At 42.4% G+C, this 17,799-nt stretch overlaps 1 protein-coding gene across 1 annotated transcript in view; it reads left to right on the top strand.

Annotated features, from left to right (window-relative positions):
• The first annotated feature begins 5,740 nt into the window (after nucleotides 1–5,740).
• The window catches only part of LOC141110298 (IgGFc-binding protein-like), a 64,373-nt gene continuing 52,314 nt past the window's right edge, over nucleotides 5,741–17,799 (top strand). Inside the window, exons 1-2 of the mRNA XM_073601594.1 lie at nucleotides 5,741–5,823; nucleotides 12,743–12,796. Coding sequence (XP_073457695.1) covers nucleotides 12,745–12,796 — 52 coding nt within the window. The 5' untranslated portion in view covers nucleotides 5,741–5,823; nucleotides 12,743–12,744. The remainder of the gene's footprint in view (nucleotides 5,824–12,742; nucleotides 12,797–17,799) is intronic.

Here is a 17,799-nt window from a genome sequence, read left to right as displayed (position 1 = left end):
CATCAGTGCAGCCTCATCAGTGCCCATCAGTGCAGCCTCATCAGCGCCTCCTTATTAGTGGCCACCAATGCCACCCCATCATTGCCCATCAGTGCAGCCTATCAGTGCCCATCAGTGCCACATCATCAGTGCCTATCAGTGTCCATAAGTGCAGTCTCATCAGTGCCCATCAGTGCAGCCTCATCAGCGCACATCAGTGAAGTAGAAAAATTGCCTGTTTAGAAAAATTACCTGTTTGCAAGCTATGGAAAAGTTTTTGTTTTATTTTTCCAAATTTTCTGTCTTTTTTTTTTCCTTTATTTAGCAAAAAATAAAAAAACCCAGTGGTGATTATATACCACCCAAAAAAAAGCTCTTTAAAAAAAAAAAAAAAATGATAAAAAAGCCATACGTGCACAGTGTTGCATGACCATGCAAATTGTCATTCACAGTGTGACAGCGCTGAAAACTGGCCTGGGCAGGAAGGGGGGTAAAAGCGCCCGGTAGACAAGTGGATAAAGAATATAAGAATAAACAATCAGAACATAAAAACCATCATATTAAAATAGGTATCGTGGATCGTGCTTCAGGGGGAAGGGTAGATTTAGATATCTGATTATGACTGACTCCTTTCAGCTTAAACGTTGAAGACTGGCCCTAAAGCATTTTATTACCTGGAGCTGCACTTCCCTTCCCCTGTGCTGCCCCAGCTTCATTCCTTACTAATAGCTTTGTTTGTGGCTGCTAGGTAAATTATAAATTAGAAACCTGTTTTGTGAAGAACACTTTAGAGATATGTGTACTAAAAAATTGTTCCACTTAAGGACTAAGCCTCTTTTTAAGGTTTGCTGTTTACAAACAAACATTTTTTTTTTTGCTAGAAAATTACTTAGAACCCCCAAACATTATACATTTTTTTCTAACACCCTAGAGAATAAAATGGCGGTCATTGCAATACTTTCTGTCACACCGTATTTTCTTACAAGCGCACTTTTTTTGAGAAAAAATACTTTTTTGAATTAAAAAATAAGACAAAAGTAAAGTCAGCCCAATTTTTTTATACCGTAAAAATAATGTTACGCCGAGTAAATTGATACCCAACATCTCACGCTTCAAAATTGCGCCCCGCTTGTGGAATGGCAACAAACTTTCACCCTTAAAAATCTCCAAAGGGCGACGTTTAAAAAATTCTACAGGTTACATGTTTTGAGTTACAGAGGAGGTCTAGGGCTAGAATTATTGCTCTCGCTCTAATGATCGCGGCGATACCTCACATGTGTGGTTTGAACACCGTTTTCATATGCGGGCGCTGCTCAGGTATGCGTTCTGCACACGAAATCGGCAGGACGGAGCGCACTTAAATTTTTTTTTTCTTATTTTACCTTTTATTTTTTTATTTTTACACTGTTCTTTTAAAAATAAAATTGTGTGACTTTTATTCCTATTACAAGGAATGTAAACATCCCTTGTAATAAAAAAAAGCATGACAGGACCTCTTAAATATGAGATCTGGGGTCAAAAAGACCTCACATCTCATATTTACACTAAAATGCAATAAAAAAAATATGTAAAAAAAAAATTGTCATTTGAAAAAAAACTAAAAAAAATGGCCCTTTAAGAGCTATGGGCAGACGTGACAGTTTGACGTCGCTTCCGCCCTGCAATGAAATGGACATGGGTGGGGGCCATCTTTCCCCTCACTCGTCTACATGCCACTGACGTGAGAGGGTCCGATCGCCTCCGCCGTTGCCGCCGACTCCGGTAAGCGGCGGAGGGCACCAGAGTGCAGCGGGAGGCCCCTCTCCCGCTGCCGATAAAAGTGATCTTGTGGCGAATCCGCCGCAGAGACCACTATTGTTGGAAACCGGACCCCCGGCCAAAGAAGTGGATACCGGGGTTATGGCTAGCTGCCATAGCAACGATATTCCTCTTCAAAGTTAGGACGTATATCGGCGTGCGGCGGTCCGGAAGTGGTTAAAACAAAAATCTAGGTAGATTTCATGCAGTTGTGTATTGTCTTTGAAGATTCTCAAGTATCCAGGTCTTGGTAGATCTAGTAGTAGTTGGTTACTATAGTTTGGCCAACCACCACCCGGTTCGGTCGGCGCCAGAATACGAGATTATTGCAAAAGTTTGGACGAACCCTATTAAATGGGACCCGAACTTGAAAAATCAAAAGTCCCCATTTTGAAGGCTTATATGCAAGTTATTGGCCATAAAAAGGGTATGGGGGGTCCGGGTATTGCCCTTGGGGACATGTATCAATGCAAAACCTTTTTTTTCAAAATGATCATTTTTACAGGAGCAGTGGTTTTAATGATGCTTAAAGTGAAACAATAAAAATGAAAAAAATCCTTCAGGTATAGTGCCTGGGGGGTCCCCTTAGTCTCCCTGTCAAGTGGCACGTCTGTACCATGTAAAGAACCTGCTGCAGCAAAACTTACATTTCTAAAAACAAAAGACATATAAATTGCCAGAGATACAATATCATTGCCGGCAATACAAAAATGTTTTTTTTTAAAACGGTGTGCCCCCCCCTAATCCATACAAGGCCCTTTGGGTCTGGCATGGATTTTAAGGGGAACCCCACGCCAAAATTAAAAAAAAAACAGTGTGGGGTCTCCCCAAAATCCCTACCAGACCCTTATCCGAGCATGTAGCCAGGCATGTCAGAAAAAGGGGGTGACGAATGAGTGACCCCCCGCCTGAACCATACCAGGCCGCATGGCCTCAACATTGAGGAGTACTTTGGGTTGGGTGGGCTCTGCCCTCCCCACAACAAAGCACCTTGTCCCCGTGTTGATGGCCCTTTGGGTCTGGCATGGATTTTAAGGGGAACCCCACGCCAAAATAAAAAAAAAACTGTGGGGTCTCCCCAAAATCCCTACCAGACCCTTATCCGAGCATGCAGCCCAACATGTCAGAAAAATGGGGTGACGAACGAATGACCCCCCCCTAAACCATACCAGGCCGCATGGCCTCAACATCGAGGGGTACTCTGGGTTGGGTGGGTTCTGCCCTCCCCACAACAAAGCACCTTGTCCCAGTGTTGATGGGGACAAGGGCCTCTTCCCCACAACCCTGGGCGGTGGTTGTGGGGGTCTGCAGATGGGGGGGCTTATCGGATCCTGGACCCCTCCCTATGTGAATGAGCATGAGGTACATCATATCTCTACCCACTCACCAAAAAAAAGTATCAAAAATAAGTAAAGACAGGCAGTTTTTGACAATTCCTTTATTAAAAAAAATGTAAAAAAACAATGTTCCCCGATGTAGATTCATCGTCAATCACAACGCCCCAAAAAAAAGAAAACAAAATTCTCCGCCCGCAACGTTTGACAGTTCTTAAGTAGGTAAAGGGCAGGGCTTTCTGGTGACATCACCAACAGGTGCATACTGACTAAGTGACATCACAAGGGGGATGGTGCCACCAGGTAACGTCACCAGGTGGCCCTGCCCCTTACCTATTGAAGAGCTGTCAAATGGAGGAGCAGGCATTTGGCGGTCAGCCTTCGTTTCGGGCGGAGCGTTTTTAATTTTAATCTTTTTTTGGGCGGTGCGGCGGGCGTCGTGATTGACGATGGATCTACATCGGGGGACATTGTTTTTTTATTTTTTTAATAAAGGAATCGTCAAAACTTGCCTCCTGTTTTTATTTATTTTTAGCACTTTTCTTTAGTGAATGAATAGGGAATAGTACAGTGTACCCCTACTCATTCACAAGGGGGGTGCGGGATTTGGGCCCCCCCCAATATGAGCCAATGGCTCCCACTGTTGCCTCAGCCAATGAGGAGAGAGAGACCCGGGACAGCCAAGGCTCTCGTACACATTGCTGGATCAAAAGGGGGCTCAGGTAAGTATTGGGGGGGCTGTAGGGGTGAGCAGCACACAGAAGGTTTTTTACCTTAACCACTTGGCGTCCGCGCTATAGCCGAACGACGGCCACAGCGCGAACCTGAATTTCCAAGAGGCCATCATATGACGGCCTCTTCTTTGCACGCTTCCCGCGCGGCCCCTTCAGGGCGCACGCGGCGTGTGCTGTGATCACCGAATCCCTGAGACTCAGGTGATCACAGATCCGAGTAAGGGGCTGGTCCAGGCCCCTTACCACGTGATCAGCTGTCAGCCAATGACAGCTGATCACATGATGTAAACAAAAGCTCGGTAATCGTTTTTTTTCTTCTCCTCACGCTGACAGTGTGAGGAGAAGAAAAAAACGATCACCGGCTTATGTGCGAGGGACATCGGTCCCGAAGAGGAAGAGGCAATTCTGCCTCATCTGTGCCCACCAGTACCCCCTGCCAGTGCCACCTGCCATTGCCACCTGTCAGTGCCCACAGTGCCCACCAGTGCCACGTATCAATGCCCATGAGTGCCACCTATCAATGCCCACCAGTGGTGCCAATCAGTGCCACCTAGCAGCACACCTCCCAACATTTTGAGATGGGAATGAGGGACACCTACTAGCAAATGTATGTAGGCATAGGACACGCCCCTGCCACGCCCTCTTAAAGGAGAATTAACCAAAAAAAAGGTTAATTAAATCCACAAGGGACTTTTTTTTCTACCTACATACTATTCCTTTATATTGGCTTTTAAAATTTACAAATGTAGCAATTTAGAAATTGGATGAAAGGTTTAGCTCTGGAAAACACTTTTTGATAGATAAAAAGTGCATTTTATATACAACTATATAGATCAGACCAAAATGAGGGACAAATGAGGGGGAAAGAGGGACAGAGGGACATTGCTCCAAATCAGGGACAGTTGGGAGCTGTGTAGCAGTGCTGCCTATCAGCGTAACCAACCAGTGCCGATCAGTGCCCATTATTGCCACCCATCAGTGCCCATCACTGCCACCTATTGGTGCCCATCAGTGCCGCCTCATCAGCGTACATCAATGAAGGAGAAAAATTACCTGTTTGCAAAATTTTATAACAAAATATAAAAAAAAAATATAAAAATATTTTTAAAAATTCAGTCTTTAAATGTTTTTAACAAAAAATAAAAACCGCAGAGGTGATCAAATACCACCAAAAGAAAGCTCTATTTGTGGGGAAAAAAATGATAAAAATGTCATTTGGGTACAGCGTTATATGACCGCGCAATTGTCTTTCAAAGTGCATCAGCGCTGAAAGCCAAAAATTGGTCTGGACGGGGGGGGGGGGGGGTTAAGTGTCCGGCAAGCAAGTGGTTAATGCATAGAATGTTTTCAGGGTTTTAATTACCTTCAGACCTAAAATGTGCGGTTTAAAACATATGTAAAAATGCAAAAGATGCAAAATGCAAATCAATGCAAAAAAAGAAAAAAATAATAAAAACCAAAAAAAGAACATAAAATAATAAAACAAAAAAGCATTTTTTTTAAAGGCTCTGTCAGCAGAATGGTTGAACTCCACAAACCTATCTGGGGGAAAGCTGTTCATTAACATTTTTTTTATAAGAATTCTGTGACGATGAGTAACGCTTATAAAAAATGTCATTGTCACAATTAACGATGAGATTTCATGGGCAAATCCCCCCCCCCCCTCCTTGATCTGATTTGGAGAATAAAGAAAAGAAAACGGTGACCACATTTTTTATTTATCGCTCGTTTCCCCCTAGTTTTTCCTCCTCCGCTGATTTGATAAGATTATTTTATTTGTTTGATCTTCTGATTTCTCTTTTCCTCCATCCTTTCTGTGTAAACTCCTGGCCACCCCGCCCCATCCCTTGTAAGTCCTCACTGTATGCCTGGGCCGTCCTGTTACACCTGTTCTCCAAGCTATGCAATGATTAATCGATCGGCTGGAGGTATATAAGGTATCGGACTTGCAGGGAGCTCAGACCCTGGGCAGCCTGCAGGTAAGGTCATACATTTGGTGCATCTATAGGGGAGGGAGTGGCTACTGTTTCCTTTTTGTTATTTCTATTTTTTTTTATTACATTGTTACATTATCCAAAATATTTTAATTTTATACTATTTTATACTATTTTATACTATGTTAAACTATTTTATACTCACTAGGCATAGTATTGTTTTAGGGCCGGTTCATATTCCAATTTCTGCGTTTCGGATGCGTTTCTGCATTCGCATTTTTGCTGCATTGAGGTGCTTGCTTTTTTTTTATGTGCTTTATCCTCTCTTTTTTTTTTTTCTTTATCTCTATTGAGGACATTTCTGTTCCTGCACATTTCTGATGCATTTTTTGCTGCGGTTCCAGATGCATCCCATACAGAAAAAAATGATTTAGTTGACTGCACTGCCTTGAACTAGGGCCATTGGAATCCATCTTAAACGCTGTGCATGCGTTTTTGATGCAGAACAAAAACGCACTGGGCTGCATCTGCCCTGAGGCTTGGTTCACACCCATGCGTTTTTTGGGGGGTTTTTTGGTGCTTTTTGCAGAAACGCCCTACAATCCATTTAACATGGATTCCTATAGGACACGTTCAATGATTTTTTTCAGCTGCTGCGTTTTTGGAAAGAGTCAGGGACTTTTCTTTTTAAACGCAAAATGGCATTTTTTTTATTTTTTTTTTTGCTTTTTTGGCTCCATAGACTTCAATGGAGAAGCTGCAGAAAAGCATGTCGTGAATTTTTTTGCTTCTCTGCACCCTTGGCAGCTTCCCCTCCTGCCCACCCCTTGTTCTGGCCTGGCCTCCCACCAGTACTGGGACAGTGTCGTCCGGCGCCCAGGGCAAGGATCCAGAATTGCGCCCACCCTGCTTCTCTTCTTTGCCCTCTTACATAGTTACATAGTAGGTGAGGTTGAAAAAAGACACAAGTTCATTAAGTCCAACCTATGTGTGTGATTATGTGTCAGTATTACATTGTATATCCCTGTATGTTGCGGTCATTCAGGTTCTTATCTAATAGTTTCTTGAAGCTATCGATGCTCCCCGCTGAGACCACCGCCTGTGGTAGGGAATTCCACATCCTTCCCGCTCTTACAGTAAAGAACCCTCTACCTAGTTTAAGGTTAAACCTCTTTTCTTCTAATTGTAATGAGTGGCCACGAGTCTTATTAAACTCTCTTCTGCGAAAAAGTTTTCTCCCTAATGTGGGGTCACCAGTACGGTATTTGTATATTGAAATTATATCCCCTCTCAAGCGTCTCTTCTCCAGAGAGAATAAGTTCAGTGCTCCCAACCTTTCCTCATAACTAATATCTTCCAGACCCTTTATTAGCTTTGTTGCCCTTCTTTGTACTCGCTCCATTTCCAGTACATCCTTCCTGAGGACTGGTGCCCAGAACTGGACAGCATACTCCAGGTGCGGCCGGACCAGAGTCTTGTAGAGCGGGAGAATTATCGTTTTATCTCTGGAGTTGATCCCCTTTTTTAATGCCAATATTCTGTTTGCTTTGTTAGCAGCAGCTTGGCATTGTATGCCATTGCTAAGCCTATCATCTACTAGGACCCCCAGGTCCTTTTCCATCCTAGATCCCCCAGAGGTTCTCCCCCCAGTGTATAGATTGCATTCATATTTTTGCCACCCAAATACATTATTTTACATTTTTCTACATTGAACCTCATTTGCCATGTAGTCGCCCACCCCATTAATTTGTTCAGATCTTTTTGCAAGGTTTCCACATCCTGCAGAGAAGTTATTGCCCTGCTTAGCTTAGTATCGTCTGCAAATATAGAGATTGAACTGTTTATCCCATCCTCCAGGTCGCTTATGAACAAATTAAATAGGATTGGTCCCAGCACAGAACTCTGGGGCACCCCACTACCCACCCCTGACCATTCTGAGTACTCCCCATTTATCACCACCCTCTGAACTCGCGCTTGTAGCCAGTTTTCAATCCATGTACTCACCCTATGGTCCATGCCAACGGACCTTATTTTGTACAGTAAACGTTTATGGGGAACTGTGTCAAATGCTTTTGCAAAATCCAGATACACCACGTCTACGGGCCTTCCTTTATCTAGATGGCAACTCACCTCCTCATAGAAGGTTAGTAGATTGGTTTGGCAAGAACGATTCTTCATGAATCCATGCTGATTACTGCTAATGATATCGTTCTTATTACTAAAATCTTGTATATAGTCTCTTATCATCCCCTCCAAGAGTTTACATACTATTGATATTAGGCTAACTGGTCTGTAATTCCCAGGGATGTATTTTGGGCCCTTTTTAAATATCGGTGCTACATTGGCTTTTCCCCAATCAGCTGGTACCATTCCAGTCAGTAGACTGTCTGTAAAAATTAGGAACAATGGTCTGGGAATTACTTGACTGAGTACCCTCGGATGCAAGCCATCTGGTCCCGGTGTTTTATTAATGTTACGTTTCCCAAGTCTAATTTTAATTCTGTCCTCTGTTAACCATGGAGGTGCTTCCTGTGATGTGTCCTGAGGATAAACTCTGCAGTTTTGGTTACTGAAGCCCCCCGATTCACTCATGAAGAAGAATAAACTGAGAAGAATAAACTGAGAAGAATAAATTCAATATAATTCAATCCAATACCTTCACCATCTCCCCATCTCTTGCTTATCAGCGCCCATGGTAGCTGCTCCTCCTCCCCCCCTCCCCCCATACTGGCCCTGCCTCCCGCTAGTACTGGGACTGTGTCGTCCAATGCCCAGGGCAAGGATCCAGAATTGTGCCCCTCTCCCCACTGTTGATACATGCCACAGAATGGGTGTACCAGCGTGCATCTATTTTTTCCCCTCTTGCTTCTCTGCGCCCGAGGCAGCTTCCCCTCTTGCTCACCCCTTGTCCCAGCCCTGCCTCTGAAATTTCCTTCCGTGTAAGTATCCTTAGATGCAAAAAAAGTTATGTGTAAGTAGGAGAAAAACAGCTTCAAAAATGCACCTAAGCCACGTTTTTGCAGACAGCATTTAATAATTTCATTGCCCAGAACATTACTTTATTCTGGCCATTAAAATAAATGAACGCTGAAGCGCTAATTTTTTTTTTTTCTGTCCAAACGCTCCTCTCCTGAAAAGCGAGTGATTTTTTTTTTTTCTGTCTCAAAACACCAGTAGACATCGAAGTGTGCATGGAGAGGCGTTTAGAGGCAGAAAAAAGAACAACGCCAAACGCCTGTAAAATGGGCATTTTTGAGCTGCAGTGTGCATGAGGCTGAAATTATATTCTCCTGTTACTGAGGGCTCATTTACGATTGCAGTTGGAGGGGGGGGGATTAAAAACATGTGATTGAGCTTCATTTTTAGCACCCCCCCCCAACCGACCCCCTTAAGCTGCAATAGCAGCAGATGGAGGTGTTTACATGCCAGGGTCACAATGCTTTGCTTCACGCCTGTGGCAAAAACGATTGTTCCAGTAGGGACCGCTGAACACGACCCATTCAAGTGAATGGAGAAGCGTCACAAATGCCCACCAAATGTACTGGTTGTGGCACATTGGTGCGGCAATTATGGGGTTAAAAGAGGCAGAGAAAGGGGGCAGAGGGGCACATTGCCTCCTCACCATCTGTCAAACGCTTCTGTAAAGTGATCCGAGCGCAGATTGCTTTTGAGAGACGCAGCAGTTCAGCCGCAAGTCTAAACTTAGACTAAATGTTAAATGATCATTTTTTGGAATTTTGTTGCAAATTTAGGAAACATGCCTTCCTCCGCAGATAACGCCATCGATAAACAGGATAGAATAGAAAGCCTATAGGCTCGGTTCACATATGTGCATGCGCATTTGCGCGAGCACTTCGAGGGTACAGCAGCCTGAATGGGCTGGTGGTACACGCGAGAAATGCAGGGAAAAAAATGGAACTGCATGGTGCTGCAGCACGAAAATGCCTGCCGGTGCTGATGCGGTGGGGTGCCATTGAGAATTATTGGCACCCCCACATGTCTGCTAAGAAGCAACGCGTTTCAATGCAGGTCGGGAACACACAATTCTGCTGCCATGCTGATCAGTGTATTCTGACATGGGAGGAGTCCCCCTGCTGTCAGAATACAGTATTGCAGCGGGGAGGATTCCTTCATCCACATTAAATTGGTTGTAAAGGTTCATGTTTTTTCACCTTAATGCATCCTCAGCATTAAGGTGAAAAAACACCTGTCCGTGACCGGCCCCCCAAGCCCCCCCCCCAATTTTACTTACCTGACCCGCTCTCTCTCTCTGCAGGGGGGTTTTGGCTCTTGATTGGATAGATTGATAGCAGCACAGCCATTGGCTCCCACTGCTGTCAATCAAATCCAATGAAGAGGACACCGGGGGGCGGGGCCAAATCCTGCATTCTGCCTCTATGGACACAAGGTAACCCCCCCAGGGAGTGCGCTTTCCCCAGGGGGTTATCTGATGTGGGGAGGAGCCGCAGAGGGACCCTAGAAGACCAGGATTGGGGCCACTCTGTGCAAAACAAAACTTTAGTGCCATTTTAAGTGTGTGGATGGGAAAATCTGCTTTTTTTTTGGATCCAATAGGCTGATCAAAAAAAAAAAAAACTCAGGCAGCGGACAGTTGTGGTATGTTATAATGTAGCCAGGGTCAGGGCAGGTAGCAGACGGTAGACGTATTGTCATAAACAGGTGTGACCAGAACTGTGTGGACTGCAAACAGAGTGAACCAAAACGTATGTAAGGTAAAAAAGTAGTGTAGTTTATTAGGATATGTGAACACAGATATAAATGCACCTCCAATACCAAACAGTGTAAAACAAATCAAACAGCCAAACAGTGACCCACAAAGAACAACATCTAAATTAGAATATAAAGCAGATAGGGAATACCAGAATTGTAGCCAGGCCAGGGTCATATACGGGAGATCAGCAGATGGGGGCAAGGAGCAAGACAGGACAGGGAGATGTTGGAAGGGATCAGGCTGCAGGGCAGGGGTACAGCATAACAGGATCACAGAAGGGACAGGTTCAGGTTCAGAGGATCACAGGTACAGGTCAGGGATCAAGGACAATACCAAGGCAAGTGTGTGAGTGCTTGCCAGGTATAAATACACATCTCCTGCAATCAGTCTCAGGTGACACCTGATTGCAGGAGATGATGTTGGCTCCAGATTGCTAGCAGACACCGGCTGGTGGACACCAGTACTGCGGCCCAAAGATCAGACAGTGCCACCAGCAGGTGAAACCTTTCCTGACAGCTCCAGACTGCTAGGAGACACCCACTGGTGGACACCAGTACTGTGGCCCAAAGATCTGACAGTGCCACCAGCAGGTGAAACCTTTCCTGACACGTATCTTCTAATGTAGCAAAGGTGAACTCAGGCAGCGGACAGTTATGGTATCTCATAATGTAGCAAAGGTCAGCACAGGTAGCAGACAGTAGACGTATCTTCTACTGAATCAAAGGTGAAGTCAGGCAGCGGACAGTCATGGTATCTCATAATGTAGTCAAGGTCAGGGCAGGTAGCAGACAGTAGACAGTAGACGTATCTTCTAATATAGCAAAGGTGAAGTCAGGTAGTGGACTGTGTCGTGGTATCTCATAATGTAGCAAAGGCAGGTAGCAGACAGTATAGATATAGCACACAACTCCTAAGTGCTTAGGGTATGAACTATCCACGGTGTGAACCAATGTCTATAAGTAAAAACAATTACTTTACTCATAGGCATTGGTTCATTATCTTCACACCGTGAATAAAGTCCATACCCTAAGTGCTTAAGAGAAGTTGTGTGCTATATGTATATTTTTTTCCCCACCCAAGGGTGATCTCCAGCTGCTATGGGCAGTGGATTGCCCTCAAATTCTCTCTAAAGAGAGTTCACATTCCCACTGGTGCCTGACCGTTTGTGTGTTTTCAGCAGACAGTATAGGTATCCAGTAGCATAGCAAAGGTCAGGGCAGGCAGCCAACCCTAGAAGTACGGCGTGTCAATACATGGCTCTATGTGCTGTGGTCTACAGCATGGGCCAATGCAGGGCAGATACAGCTTTTTCTGGTCCATTGGATTGTGTTGGCAGCCCAACATACTTCAATAGACCCTTTAGGTCTGAACGAGCCCTTAAGGGCCATACACACAAGCCGAATATTGGGCATTATCAGCCAGTTCAATAAAAACTGGCCTACATTCGGCCCATGTGTACGGCAGCTGGTCCGAGACAAGCTGGCTGAAAGTCCGGCTTCTGTCAAAAGGGGCATGACCCAAAAAGGTCTGCTGATCAGCCAATGGCTGATAGCGCTGACAGGTGTGTTCTGGCGGGGGGAGGCAGATCTCCTGTCAGAACACAATAGCTCAGCAAGGGAGATTGCTGTACTAACATCGGATAGTCAGTACAGGATCTCCTCTCAAGCTCTTCAGGTTTTCTTTTTTTTGTTCTGCTGGGTTGAACGAAAAAAAAAACTGATAATGTGTCCCAGTGCAAGTCTGAGGCTAAAGTAGATCCAACTGCCCAAAGACCTCAATTAGAAAACGTTGCCCTACATATTTGGATTTTACACACCAATTTGCCAAGCTGCATGTTTATGGCTTCCTTATCTTGAGAGGACGTGCAGGAAAATCCAGTTCGGGTCTGTAAAAACACAGTTGCTTGATGATTTGATCATCGTGAGCTGGATTAGGGGTCGGTCATCCCGTGTCAATGGGTGGTATGAAGCCAATGCATCTTTAGTAGACCAATACTACATAGTTTTTTAAGTTGCTTATTGTTTGATAAATTTTCTTGAAGTGTCTGCTCAGTTAGAATGCTGACTGTACTATCTAAAGAAAGAATAAACCAATAAAACGTGATCAAATTTAAAAATGGCTCTGCAAGAGTGGACAGGTGTGAACTCTACAAGCTTTACATAATGTAATTGATGAGATCTTTTTTTTCTATAGGCTCGCAGTGATTTTATATTCTTGTTTGATGTTTTTCAGCCATGGGTAGAGTGACGCTCTTGCAGCTGTGGGCCTCACTGGCTCTCCTGTGTGGTAAGGAACTAATTATTTTTCAATATCTCCTCAAATACAATAAATCTGTCCTGCCCTGTTTGTCTACATTCCTTAATCTCTATAAATATTGGCACTTCTTAAAGACCTCGTCAAATTCATAAGTACATGTCTGTCTTTCTACAGAACACACAACGATAAGATGCATTCCTTCATTAATGAATCTTTTTTCTTTCCAATATATATATATATATATTTATTTGGTTTTAGAAAAGTACATTACAAAAGGGCAACTGCCGCTGATAATGTTCTCAAATCAAAACAGACAAAAATAGTAACTTAGGCAGGCCATACATGGGTCGAATTTCGAAAGAATTTTCTTTCAAAAATCTGATCTAATCGGTAACAGACGATTTCCATGCGGCAATAAAATTTGAGTAATTGGACATGTTGGAAATTTTTTTGAAAAGCTAACAAATCTCTAATCAATGATGGAAGAATCGTGCGAGAAATGTAATCGAAAAAGAAATGCGCATGTGCAAGAAAAGAAAATTCCTGGAAAGAAAAGAAGATTCCCAGCCACGAATATTCTTTCCTGTAGCAACATGAGGTGAAATTGAAGGCTTGGTTGGCCGAATTTCCAAATCAATGGTGGCACCATCGGGTCACAAAACGCACAAATTTTCTGATTTTCAAAAGAAAATTCTTTTTTCGAAATTCGACCATGTATGGCCAGCCTAAGCCTTTACCATGAAGGTAGAAGACATGGGATCTACAGTAAGTGGCACACTAGAAACATAGGGTTGGGTCAACATCTCACAATCCGGTCCATCCAAGATTTCCATGAGTTCTCAAATTTTGAGAACTTGTCACTTTTCAAGGGCAACATTCGTTCGTGTAGGTAGCGGGGCTTGATTATAGTAATAGTTTTGGGTGGGTTAGGCGCTAAATTTTGCTTCCAGTGTCTGGTAGTAATGATCCTCGCAGCTAATAGGATCATTAAGTGTTACTACAAGGCAATGTGTGGCCGGAAAGTTCTCAATTTCTCAATTCAGGGCAGCAATAGACGGTTTAGGAGAGACCAGGTCACCAGTCACCTCTGAAATAATCTGGAAGGTTTTCCCCCAGAAACTGGTTATGTTTTTACAAGTCCACAAGACATGGAATAAATTGCCAGTTTGGTTGCACTCCCTCCAGCACAGAGAAGATTGAAAAAGAGAAGAATTGAGCCAAACAAAACCATCTTAGCAGGATTTTAGGTGATTTTAAAGATCGACACAGTGGGATGCAAAATAAATTGACTTAAGGGTGGTAAGCTATTGGGAAGGAATCAGAATATGTAGTGGCTAGAGCAGCCTCCCAGCTTAAAAGGGATTATGATTTAGTGAAGGACAGTTTGTTATGAAAGACATTGTAGGAGAGGAAGATGCCTTTGCTCCAGGGGAGTGGGGATATATAAAATGTCCATACTGTGTTGTGGATATAGACTGAGGGAGGCGGTTGTGTGGAGATAAAGGAGGCAATCCTAAAGCATGTTTAGGATTTATCATTGAATCTTCGTGGTCAACCTTTAAATGATGGGAGCTGCCAACCCTGACTGACTTCTGAAGGTCCACATATCAAGGAGCTTTACTGGCTGTATGCTGGTTCCGGGTGTGCGACAGATTGAGGAATGACAGGACGAGGTCAAGCTGTTCAGCAAAATTGGCAGTTACAGGGGTTGGGACAAACCACATACCACTAAGGGCATGTTCACCTGTGCGGCCATTTTTGCCACCCCTCTGCAAAGCGATACGGGGTGGATTGCTGCTCGGAGAGCGATTGACAGGTGGTGAGGAGGCAATATGGCACCCTCCAAATTCCAATGCACCGCAGGTGTTTCATAGTTGCGGGTTAGTTTTAGCACAGTCCCATTCACTCGAAAATCATTTGATCTTTGCCACGAAGCATCACGGGGGGGTCGGTATGCATACAACCCTGTACTAAATATGTACTGCATTTTTGTACCCAGGTGGGTGGTCAGGGGGGCAGAAAAACCACATCTCACCTGCTTGCTTTTGCAACCCTCTGGCTGCCCATGTAAACAAGCCCTTACAGGGGTGCTTACATTGATCAGATAATATTAAGTTGACTTGAACCTTTTTTTTTCCCCCCAAAAAAATATTATTTCTTAAAAAGAATACAAAAAAATATTTTACTATCTTTCCAGACTAGTATTTTTTGTGATTTTTAATAGACATCAATTTCTAAGGAAACTGGTGGTTCACAGACATTATTGTGTAAAATGCTTTATTATTGAAAGAGATAAAAATAAAAGACTAAAAATAATTTAATTTTTTTTTTTTTTTTTTTTTGCAAGCTTTTTAGAAAAAAAAATGGAATTATTTAGAGGTAGGATTGTTATGTAGGAATACTGATGGTGTGCGAAAGGATTACATGTGTGAAATGCTTAACCATGGAAAGAGATAAAAATATCTCATAAGAAAGCAACAAAGACTAAAAATAATAACATGTTTGAATTTTTCTGCATGCTTTTTAGAAATAATATTTTAGTATTTATTAGAGACAGGACTGTTATGTGGGAAAACTGGTGGCTTACAATAATTGCGTAAAATGCTTTATCAATGAAAGAGATAAAAATATTTTTTCCCTACATAATCGTCCTGCCTGTATGTTATATTGAAATATTATTTCTAAAAAGCATGCAAAAAGCTCAAAACATTTTATTATAGTTCCAGACCGGTCTGTTTTGTGCATTTATAGTTCTTTTTTAATATCACTTTCTGGAGAAATGAGTTTCATTTTTTAAAGCAAAGCATTCTGGGGAATTTATTATAGTTTTTCCACATCTCTAAATAATATAAAATATAATTAAAAAAAAAAAAGTGGGGAAAACTCAAAACATTTTAATCATGTTTCCAGGCCAGTCTTTTCTTGTGATGATAGGCTTTTCATAGCCATTGCTTTCTAAGGAAAAAATATTTTATCTGTTTAATTGGTAAATCATTTAACATAATAATTTCTTGTGCAAACTGCCAGTCTTCCTGGATAACAGCCCAGTCTATAAGTAATACCATAAAATTTAAGAAAAAAAATGTAAAAAAATTCTAATCTTTTTATTATTTTTCTAGCCCTTTTTTTTTTTTTTTTTTTACGATTATAGTCTTTTTTTTTTTTTTTATAGATATTGCTTTCTATACAAAAATGATGTTATATCTAAAATTGGTAAAATATTTTACATACTAATTTCTTGTGTAAACTGCCAGTCTTCCTGTATAACAGCCCAGTCTATAAATACTAAAATGTTATTATTTTTAAAAAATGCAAAAATTTCTAATCATGTTATTATTTTTCGAGATCTTTTTTATGATTATGTAGATTTTTTTTTTTTTTTTATGGACATTGATTTTGATGCAAAAATGATGTTATCTCCATAGTTGGTAAAGCATTTTACATAATAACTTCTTGTGTAAACTGCCAGTCTTCCAGCATAACAGACCAGTTATAAGTAAAAAAAAAAAAAAAAAAAACTCAAAACATTTTATTATTTTTCTAGACATTTTTTATGATTACAGTTTTTTTTTTTTTTAAATGGATATCGCTTTCTATACAAACATGATGTTATCTCTATACAAGCATTTTACACAATAATTTATTGTGCAAACCACCTATTCTATATCAGTCCAGTCTGTAAGTTTAATAAAGCATATGGTTTATATTTGCTTATATCAAATATATCTGATAATAGCGTCTCCTTTGAAGTTGGCTCTTAAAAAATAATATTTACTTCCCTAAAGATAGGCTGGTGGAGATAAAACATAATTCTTTACGCTTCATTCACCAGCTTAGTTAAGGTGGAAGGCCTTAGATGGCGTCATTAATAAATTCCTGACATTTCGCTATATGTGGTCAACAGTATATTAAAAAAAAAAAAAAAAAATGACCCACCTTTTATCATTAACCACTTGCCTACCGGGCAATTTTACCCCCTTCCTGCCCAGGCCAATTTTCAGCTTTCAGCGCTGTCGCACTTTGAATGACAACTGCGCGGTCATGCAACACTGTACACATATGATATTTTTATCACTTTTTCACACTGGTTTTTATTTTGTCAAAAAAAAATTGAAAGAAAAAACAAAAAACGTTGTTTGTTATAAAATTTTGCAAACAGGTAGTTTTTCTCCTGCACTGATGTGCGCTGATGAGGCAGCACTGATGGGCACTGATGGGCACTGGTAGGTGACACTAATGGGCATTGATGGGCACTGGTAGGTGGCACTGATAGGCACTGATAGGTGGCACTGATAGGCTGCACTTATATGCACTAATGGACACTGATAGGCGGCACTGATGGGCACTGATAGGTGGCACTGATGGCCACTGATAGGTGACACTGATGGGCACTGGTAGGTGGCACTTATATGCACTGATGGGCACTGATAGGTGACACTGATGGGCACTGATAGGTGACACTGATGGGCACTGATAGGTGACACTGATGGGCACTGATAGGTGGCACTGATGTACACTGATAGGTGGCACTAGTAGGCGGCACTGGTAGGCGGCACTGATGGGTGACACTGATGAGGAGACATTGGTGGGCACAGATTGGCAGCACTGGTGGGCACAGATTGGCAGCACTGGTGGGCACATGTTAGCAGCACTGGTGGGCACTGTTGGGACTGCAGTGCCCTGATTATCAGTGTACATGTCTCTTTTAGAGAAGCCAGTTGACGGCTCTCTTTTCCTCTCCTCCTGCTGTCAGCATGAGGAAAGGAGTGCCGATAACTGGCTCCTATTTACATCCGTGATCAGCTGTGATTGGACATAGTTGATCATGTGGTAAAGAGACACTAATTGGCTGTTTACCTCAATCTCTGATCAGCTGTGTCCTCTGTACACTCCAGACATATGACGGCCTCCCTGGACTAGCCATCCGCGCTGTAGCCGTCATTCGGCTATAGCGCCGTCGTCAAGTGGTTTAAAAGCTGTCCTTGAGCTCTAGTCAGTGACATTGCCTAGGCTTTGATGATGCCATCAGTCTG

The sequence above is a fragment of the Aquarana catesbeiana genome, linkage group LG10 (assembly GCF_042186555.1).
Source record: "Aquarana catesbeiana isolate 2022-GZ linkage group LG10, ASM4218655v1, whole genome shotgun sequence".
NCBI classification, from domain to species: domain Eukaryota; kingdom Metazoa; phylum Chordata; class Amphibia; order Anura; family Ranidae; genus Aquarana; species Aquarana catesbeiana.
This window is presented reverse-complemented; position numbering and strand designations above follow the sequence as displayed.